We start from the raw sequence: 11,509 nt of genomic DNA, 5'->3' as shown, positions 1-11,509 counted from the left end.
CTGGAGAAGGACATCATGCTTGGTAAAGTAGAGGGTCAGCGAAAAAGAGGAAGACCCTCAATGAGATGGACTGACACAGTGGCTGCAACAATGGGCCCAAGAATAACAATAATTGTGAGGATGGCACAGGACCAGGTGGTGTTTAGTTCTGTCGTGCATAGGGTCGCTATGATTCGGAACTGACTTGATGGCACCTAACAACAACAAGATTGAATGACGTGCTCATCACTGTGACGAGTCCAGTTATGGATTATTCCTCTGTGGAGAAGGAGGCTTAGAGGAAACAAAGCTGGATAAAGTCCGGCTGTGTGACTGTAGGGCCCACGAGTTAACCACTTCACCTCCCTCCTGTGCTCGGTCAGAGCTTCCCTCGTGGAGCCGCCTCCAGGGCTCCAATCCTACCCCTGCAAGCCCTGCGTTCACGATCCTGGAGCCTCCTCTGCCCTCTTGGCCTGGAGAGTCACCGAGGCTTGGGGCTTCCTGTGAGGGTGTTGGAGTCTGGAAGCACACCTGGCCCCACCAAGGTGGAGGCTTCAGACCCAGTTCAGCTCACTATGGGATGTCACTAAATCGCACGCATTTCTTCCAAACACCCTCTCCGATGCCTCTTTCTTTCCTCCCGTCTCACCCCACAGCAATTTTGAGCTGCAGGGCCTCAGGCTGCATAGGAACTGGGAACCCAGAACAGGTGCCCACTGGCTCAGTGCTATCTGCGTGTCTGCCCAGAGGCCCTGGCCACTGAGGAGGCCGGCCCCAAGCGGCAGCTGGATGCAGTGCCCCCGCCAGCAGGAGGAAGTGAAGAGCGCAAGGCAGTGTAGGCCAGCTTCCCAGAGGCCGCCCAGAGACCCTCCTCAAGGGAGGGGATGCTCCACAGCCACTGTCGTCATGCTCGCCGCCTCAATAATGCACAAAATAGCCCGATAGTATATTTTTCACTATTGCGGTAAATGTGAAATGCCAGCTAACGAGATAGTCGGTAAGTGAGGAACAGGCGAAAATACGTGTACACGCTCATCCTTGCACATTTCCAATTATCTGAGAGAAACGTACCCTCTTATCTGGCTAGGTTAATACTCTAGCTTAACTGGAACTTTGCTTATTGATATTGACACTCCTTTCCTCCTCAATGCAGAAGTATGTATTTTCCGCAGTCTGCTACAATTTTCATTATGAAATATTTCAAACATTCAGAAGAAGCATGAAGAATATTTGTATGCCAAAATTTAACAATATCAACCGTTGCCACATGATTCCAAATATTTTTTATAAAATAATATGTTGCAGATAGTGTTGCTGTCTCCTCTCTAACTGTCCCCAACTCTATTACCCTCCCTCAGCCCCCACAGGCACTTCTTTCCCACAGCTATTCTAAAGTTCATCATTCTCATCCATTTTTTTAAAATTTTACAACATATGAAGTATCTATAAACAATGCACAGAATTAGTTTGTATGTTTTAAAATTGGTAAAAATAGAATTATATTTGACCTATCATTCTGTAACTAGCTTTTTTCACTCAACATTACATTATAGGTATACTGTCCATGGTGAAATATGTAGAACTCATTCACTCATTGCCTACAGTATGAATCCATTATATAAATATACCAAAATTTACTGATTTATTAGGAATTTAAGCTGTTTCAGTTTTTCTTTTATTTTTTTGCTATTAAAAATAATGCAGCTATAAAAATCCTGATAAATATTAAATAGAAAAAAACTAATAATCTCAAAGAGACATATTGGTAAAGCTCAAATATAAGAATGTTTAGAATTACTAAGTTTACTTTAATATGCATCAAGAGCCTTAATATATTTATACTTTTGGCCCCATACTGCAATTCCAGGACTCAATACTAAGGAAATACTCCTATATTTTTAAAAAGGCTTACAGCAAGAATAATAGAATATTACTAAGTATTCTCCAGTTCTATGTACATTTGAAAATTACATAATAAAAAGATAAAAAAACTTTATCCACAAAGATGTTCATCACAATATAACTTTATATAAGCAAAAACATGGCAACAATCTAAATATGTAACAACTGAATGGGAAAATAAAGCATTTTATATGTACTGAATGAAATATAACCACTAAAAATGTTAATCAAGATTATGTAATAACATGAGCATCCTTATATTATGTGGGAGAAGTTGTTGTGATTTCAGCTATTTTGTTGTTATTTGTTTTTAGGTTCTTAAGGCTGGAAGAAAAACAGCAAAGTAGTGGTTATCTTCACCAGGAGGATGACAGGTGACTTGGATACAGTTATTTAGTCCAAATACTCTTTATCAACTACATTTCATTTTGCAAATGGGGAAAGAAAACAAAAAACTCAACAAAAAAAAAAAATTGTCACAATACAACAAGGCCAAATAAGACTTTACTAACCATCGGCTGGTCGTCTGTCATGACCAAAGAAAACCCGTGTTGCTGAACTGTTAATATATGGTAAAGGAAGCTGTGGTAAAGGACCATCTGGTGATAGCTGACTTACATTCTAGGAGAAACACAAAAGACAAAGAATAACTTATGAGAAAACTACTTTTTTTTTTTAATTTACTTTCTCATTTTTTAATGCACAAGATATTAAAAATTAAGCAAGAATATTAACCTATACAGTTACTGGTTTTCTTTAATGCATCAGTCATAAAACTTTAGATCTAATCATTTATTCTGACTCAAGAGAATCTTCCTAAGGTTACTTAGCTAGTTAGCTCTCTTTGGATATTACATTTTCAAATATTATTTTGGTATGCATTTTACTTCTTGTGACTGTTTACAGCATCGTATCTGCCAAAATTCTAACCTATATGATTTCAAATTAATAAGGTACAAAGGGGTGAGTAATTTTCTGCAGAACAGATACAATACTCACCTCTTATAAGCCTTGGGGAAAAAATTACAACTTCCCATTATTTCAATAAAACAATCCTTTATATTTTCTGTCTTCCTGCCTCAAGTGAAATATCCTTCCTTCCTATTAATTTCTCTGGGTTACACTGTAATAATTCCTAAGGCAGCTTCCCACAGACCCATACCTCCTCATCTTTCACAGGGGAAAAAAAGGAACATATGTTTCTAATGGATGGTAACAGGACACAATATATTATAAAATTATTTGATTCTATAAATACATCATTAAAAAAAAGTCCACTGGGAAGAAATTAGTGGCATCTTAAGATTCCAAGAACATCCACAAATCAAATGTTTACTGGAATATTAAAATTCTCTTTTAAAGAACTGTGGACCCAGATCTATGACCAACAACTGTAAACTGTCACAACTTCATCGTAACAGATAATCACACACATTCTAATAAAATCATTTTACTATTACTAGACTCCTGTTGTTGTTGTCAGGCGCTGTCAAGTCGGTTCCAACTCATAGTGCCCCTATGTACCACAGAATGAAACACTGCCCAGTCCTGCGCCATCCTCACAATCGTTGCTATGTTTGAGCCCACTGTTGCAGCCACTGTGTCAATCCACCTTATCGACGGTCTTTCTCTTTTTCATTGATCTTCTACTTTATCAAGCATGACGTCCTTCTCCAAGGACTGGCTCTTTCTGATAACATGTCCAAAGTACATGAGACCGAGTCTTGCCATACTTGCTTCTAAGGAACCTTCTGGCTGTACTTCTTCCAAGACAGACTTGTGTGTTCTTCAGCAGTCCATGGTATACTCAATATTCTTCACCAACACATGTACATGGATCATAAGGCATCAATTCTTTTTTTTTTTTATTTTTTATTGTTGTAGTTTAAGTGAAAGTTTACATTTCAAGTTAGTCTCTCATACAAAAATTTATACATACATTGTTAAATGACCCTAATTGCTCTCCCTATACTGTGATAGCACACTCCTCCTTTCCATCCGATTCCTCATGTCCATCCAACCAGCTCCTAACCCTTTCTGCCTTCTCATCTCACCTCCAGACAGAAGCTGCCCATTTAGTCTCATGTATCTACTTGAGCTAAGCAGCACACTCTTCACAAGTATCATTTTGTGTCCCACAGTCCAGTCCAACCTTTGTCTGAAGAGTTGGCCTCAGAAACTGTTTTAGTTCTGGGTTGACAGAGACTCCGGGGGCCATGCTTTCTGGGGTTCCTCCAGTCTCAGTTAGACCATTAAGTCTGGTCTTTTTCCCAGAATTTGAGTTCTGCACCCCAACTTTCTCTGCTCCATCAGGGACTCTCTGTTGTGTTCCCTGACAGGGTGGTCATTGGTGGTAGCTGGGCACCATCTAGTTCTTCTGATCTTAGGCTGATGAAGTCTCTGGTTTATGTGGCCCTTTCTGTCTCTTGGGCGAATACTTTCCTTGTGTCCTTGGTGTTCTTCATTCTCCTTTACTCCAGGTGGTTGGGACCAATTGATGCACCTTACATGGCCACTTGCTACCTCAAAGGCATTAATTCTTCTTTGGTCTTCCTTATTCATTGTCCAGCTTTCACATGCAAATGAGGTGACTGATAATCCCATGGCTTGGGTTAGGCACACCTTAGTCCTCAAAGTGGCATCTTAGCTTTTTAACACTTTAAAGAGGTCTTTCGCAGGAGATCTGCCCAACACAATACGTTGATTTCTTGACTGCTGCTTCCATGGGTGTTGATTGTGGATCCAAGGAAAAGGAAATCCCTTGACAATGTCAGTCTTTTCTCTGTTTATCATGGTGTTGCTTATTGGTCCAGTTGTGAGGATTTTTGTTTTATGTTGAGGTGTAATCCATACTGAAGGCTGCAGTCTTTATCTTCATCAGTAAGTGCTTCAAGTCTTCTTCATTTTCAGCAAGCAAAGTTGTGACATCTGCATATTGCAGGTTGTTTTAATGAGTCTTCCTCCAATCCTGATGCTGCGTTCGTCTTCACATAGTCCAGCTTCTCAGATTATTTGCTCAGAATACAGACTGAGTAAGTACAGTGAAAGGCTACAACCCTGCTACACACCCTTCTTGATTCTAAACCACGTAGTATCCCCTTGTCCTGTTCAAATGACTGCCTCTTGGTCTATGTACAGGCTCTGCATGAGCACAATTAAGTGTTCTGGAATTTCCATTCTTTGTAATATTCATCCATAATATGTTATGATCCACATAGTGGAATGCCTTTGCATAGACAATGAAACACAGCTAAACATCTTTCTGGTATTCTCTGCTTTAGCCAAAATCCCATCTGTCATTAGTAATGATATCCCTTATTCCTCGTCTGCTTCTGAATCTGGCTTGAGTTTCTGGCAGTTCCCTGTCGATGTACAACTGCAATCATTTTTTAATTATTTTCAGCATGTTGTATCCGTCTGTTCAAACATCTCAACTGGTATTCCATCAATTCCTGGAGCTTTGTTTTTCGCGAATGCCTTCAGTGCAGCTTGGACTTACTCCTTCAGTACCATCAGTTTTTGAAGACATGCTACCTCCTGAAATGGTAGAATGTCAACCAGTTCTTTTGGGTACAGTAACTAGTCCCTGGAAAAGGACATCATGCTTGGTAAAGTAGAGGGGTCGGCGAAAAAGAGAAAGACCTTCAATGAGGCGGACTGACACGGCGGCTGCAACAATGGGCTCAAACACAGCAATAACTGTGAGGATGGCGCGGGACTAGGCAGTGTTTCGTTCTGTTGTACAAAGGGACCCTATGCATCAGAACCAACTCAAAGGCACCTAACAACAACAGGAGTCTATTAGGATATATATAATTGTCTGTTACAATTAAGATATGGCAAGCTACACTTCTTGGTCAAAGATTTGGGTTCCTCATTTCTTGAAAAGAGAATTTTAATATTACAGTAAACATTTTATTTGTAGATACTCTTGAAATCTTTTTAAAAAAGAAAAGATACCACTAATTTCTGCCTAGTGGACTTTTTTTTTTAATGGTGTATTTATAAAATCACAGATAATTTTATATTATGTCATGTTACCATCCATTGCAATCGTGTGTTCCTTTTTCTCTCCCTCTGAAAGATGAGAAGGTATGGATCTATGGGAAGCTGACACAGGAATTACTATAGTGTAACCGAGAGAAATTAATAGAAGGAAGGATATTTCACTTGAGGCAGGAGGACAGAAAATACAAAGCATTGTTTGTTTTTTACTAGACACTTAGGAAATAGTAATGAACATGTTTTTTGCTGAACATGACTTACGTATTTTAGTATCTACTCTTAAAAATAAGCATTCACCTTGTAAACATAAAGATATTCTCTGAGGAAGGCCCCTTGTTGAGCAGCAGATTGTTTACTTTCATTGATTAAAATATGCCTAAAAGCAGACACAGCATTATCCAGCTGCCTAAGAGTATAGGACTGGCGCCCAATAGTGAAGTTTATGTGATCCTCTGCAAGAGACCAGCCTTTTCCTTTGTAAACTTGCATGGCTTGACAATAGCAGCGCAAAGCATGCTTTTTCTGCAAGAAAACAAACATAAAAGTATTACCACGCAAATTTCTCTTGGAAGGGAAAAAATTTCATGCACACACACAAAATCATTTACTGAAAACTGGTTCTTCTTCAAACAAACTGGGATGATGAGAAAACGGAAACTAACACAATAGCCCCATCACAATTTTACATGGAGTGATAGCTTATAGACTGTTTCCACAGGCATCCAAAATTGTATGTGTGGGTACATGCATGTTGTGTGTACTGCGTGTGTATTTGTGGGTTGGAATGGAGTGGAGAATGTGATTGGAGAGAATAAGAGAGCAGACTGTCTTGATATCTAACACCTATTTCTTTCAGTAGCATTTTAAAAAGGTCAATTTTATAGGTAAAAGCTCACCTCTCAAGTTGGCTTTAGCTACCTCAAATCCTTTCTGGAATAAGGCAGGGTATGCCAAGTAATAATCTTAAAATCAGCAAGACATTTGGCTAATATTATGATGGAAAAAAAAGTTCTTACATTGTACCTAGAAGCAAACTCTTTTCAAAGAATTTTTCTTTAACAGGTAAAACAACAAACATACTTTTATCAAACGTTTTTTCCCTTGCCTACAACCAAAGACTTGCCCTGAATTATGTGGCCCAATATGCCATATAGCATACAGTACAGGTTTACATGATATGTAAGTCAATACTACTTTTTCTACATTAAAATTTCACATACTGGGCCAGCCACACTGACTCTAGTCTGCCTGTCTGCCACAGTTCGCTAGTCAGTCCTGTGGGTCATCAAGAGGCTGTATCTCAGAGCGTTCAGATAAAGCAGTGAGCTAAGACAGCAGGGCAGTGATCACTGCCTCAGCAAGACATGGCAGGGTTCTCTGTCAGCATCAGGTAGCACCACTGCTTCCTCTTCAAGGTGCTGTCTGCAAATATCAAGCTGCACTTCCTGTTGTTCAATGCACCGACTGCAGGACTGCAGCAAGAGATTAAAGCCACTGTGACACATGAGAAATGTGCTCAGAATGTGAAGCTGTATGTCCTGCCCAAGCCTTATGAATACTGCAATAAAACTGTAATTAATCTCGCCACTCTGCAAACTCGAGAGGTGCAGACCACCACATTCTTGCAGTGCAAGAAGCAGTATGTATTTGACAGAAGAGATGACCAAAAAAGGGGAGACAGGAAATTCCATGTTGACTATGCACACTATGAAAATACATCTTACAGAAACCAAAACAGCAGCAAAATCACCAAAGCTGTCATTCCAATAGTAGCAGCCACGGAAGCAGCAGAAAAAACTCTATTCTCACATTAAAATAAAATGCCAAAGGCAAATTCCAACTCTGAGTCAATTACAATTAATGAAAATAACTTTTCTCTAGACCTCGCTCTAGACTCACCAGGTACTACCTACTTTGCAAACACCACCCAACTAAGGGAAAAAGAGTACATCCTAAAGAAGGTACTTTATTTAAAAAATCAGATATTTTTAGAAAAAGGGAAAATTATAAAGTTGAAGGCAATTTTTCAATTCCAGGAATCTCAAATGAGAACCAAAATTAACCAAATGGAGAAAACCCAAAAAGAAGTCAAAAAACAATTGCAGTCTAAAAACCAAGAGGCCCTGAAACAAGCAAACAGCTGCTTTGTCCAAGAGCAAGAAATCTAAAAAAGTCAGGAACAATAATAACATCATGAAAACCATTTGGGAGTTTCCACAGCAGTAGCATACAGAGTCATGGATAAGTTAGAAGCTTGGTTGTTAACTTGCAACTTCAAGCTTTCTGAGGAAAATTCAGTTTTGTTATGGTCATTCCTCTTTATACCACTGCATTGGACTCACTAGAAATACCTGGTATGTGATGAAACTGCATGTGTAAATATAGGTGCATGTATGTATATATATTTATATATGTATACACATTTTTTAACAGCTGTTTGGTAGTGAGAGTTTGAAGAGAATGATTCTCGATGCTCATTCTCTCTGATTATTCTCATAATGATTATTCATTATGTAGATAATGCTTCATTTTGCCCACAGCTGCATCCTGCCATACTCATGAGCAGATATTTGGCATTTAATTATCTATCATCCCACCACTGAACTCAGACAACAGCCATCTTAAAAACAGGGCTTAGTACCATGAAAGAAGCATCTTCTCTCCACTAAACCTTTTGCTTCAGAGTATACTCTTATATCCAACCCCCTCCACAGGGTAGATTACAAACTTTGTACTATGTATAGAGTTGTTTGTGTATTTAAAAGAAATGTTTTCTTGAGAAAGGAATAATGATGGTTTAACTAGTTCTTGTAAAAGTGATGCTTCTTTAACCCAGGATGGGGTGTCAAAAGTTCAAGCAAGGTGAGAGGCATCCACACATAAGAAAGGCCCAACACAGGATGTCAGAGCCCAAGCAGGATAAGGCAGGCACCCATGAGGCAGGAGCATGGGCACATTAAAGAGAATGTTTATTTGGGGTGGTAGCAACTGTGAGGGGTGTCAGGACTGAACTGAATGGAGGTAAGAAAAATGTTCATGCAGGGGCGGAGCAGTGGAAGGACAGAAGATTGTTAATATAAGAGGAACTGATCAAATAATAAATATATTAAGAATAAGGGGAGCTAGATTGCTTACTGTCAGACAAAAAAACCTGTAAAAACCTGTTGATGTAAAGTCGATTCCAACTCATAGCAACCCTATAGGACAGAGTAGAACTGCTCCACAGGGTTTCCAAGGAGCGGCTGCTGGATTTGAACTGCTGACCTTTGGGTTAGCAGCCGTAGCTCTTAACCACTGCACCAGCAGGAAGGGAGATACAAATAAAGGAAGAAAATAGAATGAGCCCTGTTGTGCTGGAATGGATTTGGAATTACTACTATGAACGCACAGATTTTATTAAATATAACTATAAAATAAATATGGATATAAATATGCATATGTAAATACACACACATATACTTCTTAGTTCTGTCCACTGAGAGAGCCTGGGAGTTGCAACACCCCAAAAGCAATAAGTACCCCAAGCATCCAGATTTTGGCTTCTAAATACATATTCCACAGAAAGAACCAAGATCCTTGGAGAAACAGTTGATTTCAAGGCTAAGGCCAGGAAAGTACATCTTGCTGTGCCAGAAAGTAAGTAAATGCTCTAAGAATGACAGACACATCAAAAAGAATACAGAAGTCATCCTGAAGGTTCTCCCAATAGCCAAATCAAGGAGAACTTGAACATCAAAATAAAGAATGATAGTAATGGATTATAACCCACTGAATAAAACAGAAAACCATGAAACCATATTGACATAAATAAAGTTGGATGAGGAACAGAATATTTACATAGTCTCAAAAGACCTCCCCACAAAATAGTTATTAAATTACAAAGGGAAAGAGATTAACTTCACAGTAGAGAAACCTGGTAGATAGCACGTGATCAAGTGATCAAAATGCACACAATCAATGAAACAAATCAAAATCATCTGCCTCCTGATAACATATAGTGAGAAGAACAAAATACCTCTTTTGTGATATTCCTATCAAAGATGCCAAATTTGAGAGAGTTCCGGCAAAATGGTGCTCTAGGGAGAAGCACCACGCAGTCCCTCCAGAGCAAAGATCCGAAAAACTAAGCCGAACAGAGAATACAACAATCCTGAAACCCTAAAACATCAAATGAAGACATAAAGAACTCAGACAAGCACCAAATGGAGTGAGAAAACTGACAGAGAACGGAGAGCGAGGAGAAATTCACGCAGAGGTCCCCTACCAGCTAACGCAGCGCGGATCGGCCATCTTGGACTCCTATCAGAGACCAGCAAACGGGGTAAGAGAAAGCAGCCTCATGGAGCGTCCAGTGGGAGATAAAACAACCGGCATTTTGCGATATACGTTTTCCCACCCCCCACCCTTCTACACCCCGACTTGGCCTCCTCTGCTTCCCGCGGCCACAATCTCTTGACCCGGAAACACCGGCTGCTTGGATTCCACACACCCGAACGGGCCGGCTCTCTGAGTGCCGTTTGTTGGCTGTTGGTGTTGCTTTCTTCTGCTTCTTTTGATTTCTTCCTTACCTCTCACCACCTCCCCTTCCTTTTGCTCAAATACCTGGCTCCGTGCGCCATCTTTGCTTCTTCCTGAGGGGCTGCAGAGCTCTGGTAATTTGTGATATACGCTTTCCCACTCCCTACCCTTCTTCACCCACACTCAGCCCACTCTGCTTCCCGCGGACACAGTCTCTTGTCCAAGAAACATCAGCCCACACTAGCTGGCTCTCTGAGTGCCATCTGTTGGCTGCTAGTGTTGCTTTTTCTTCTGCTTCTTTTGATTTCTTCCTTACCTCTCACCACCTCCCCCTCCTTTCGCTCAAATACCTGGCTCCGTGTGCCATCTTTGCTTCTTCCTGAGGGACAGTGGAGCTCCGTTCGAGTGTAGAGCTGCTTCCCGGTCTGGGCTGCCGCACTGGTGGGATCCCGGGGCTTTTGTTCGTTTCTTTTGAATTATTGGTTTTCTTTTCCTCTTCTTGAGTTGGGAGCCCTTTCTGGCCAGACGGTGCTGCGTGGCAAGGAGACTTCCCCCTCAGATTGCACAGACGTGCAGAGGGATCCCTGAGGGCATTTCTTTTTCTGTTGGTTTTATTTTTCTGTTTTTTGGGGGGCCTTTCTTGTTCTTTTTTTTTTTAAATTTGTTTTGTTTTCTTTTCCCTCTTTTTCCCTTTTTGTCTTTCTTCATTGTTCAGTTTCTTGTCTCTCTATATCTTCCTTCTCTTTCTGTTCCCTGAATACCTGGCATTGTATACCTCTACGCTTTCTAGCCAGGCTGTACTGCAACACCTGGGAGCGACTTCCCCAGCCTCATAGCTGCACCGGTGGAATCCCTGGGAACTTGGCGGTTCTTTAATCTTTCCAATTTTTATTTATTCATTCTTTTCTTTTCTTCCTCTTCCCCCTTCTGTTTTTCTCCATTTCATAGTCTCTCATCTCTCCACTCCAATGGCAAGCTCCCCTAGCATTCTTTTTTGTTTGTTTGTAGGTTTTTGGTTCCTGTTCCTCTATTCTCTCTCCCATATCCATCTTAGCTCCACACATAACAATCTCCCTGCTGCATCCTGCCTACCCACACCATGCGC

General features: G+C 40.4%; 1 protein-coding gene across 10 annotated transcripts in view; it reads right to left on the bottom strand.

The window, feature by feature from the left end:
• The window catches only part of TRAPPC8 (trafficking protein particle complex subunit 8), a 134,874-nt gene that overhangs the window by 66,351 nt on the left and 57,014 nt on the right, over nucleotides 1-11,509 (bottom strand). For all 10 annotated transcript variants that reach the window (XR_002825685.1, XM_004386891.2, XM_023741183.1 and 7 more), the window contains 2 exons: nucleotides 6,184-6,408; nucleotides 2,394-2,502 (listed from right to left, as the gene is read on the bottom strand). Coding sequence is in view for 9 of the 10 variants with exons in the window: in XM_004386891.2 (XP_004386948.1) it covers nucleotides 2,394-2,502; nucleotides 6,184-6,408 (334 nt within the window). In the remaining variant the exon portion in view is untranslated. The remainder of the gene's footprint in view (nucleotides 1-2,393; nucleotides 2,503-6,183; nucleotides 6,409-11,509) is intronic.

The sequence above is a fragment of the Trichechus manatus genome, unplaced genomic scaffold (genome assembly GCF_000243295.1).
Source record: "Trichechus manatus latirostris isolate Lorelei unplaced genomic scaffold, TriManLat1.0 scaffold00175, whole genome shotgun sequence".
NCBI classification, from domain to species: Eukaryota; Metazoa; Chordata; class Mammalia; order Sirenia; family Trichechidae; genus Trichechus; species Trichechus manatus.
Note: the sequence above shows the minus strand (reverse complement) of the source record. Positions and strands in the feature narration are given on the sequence as shown.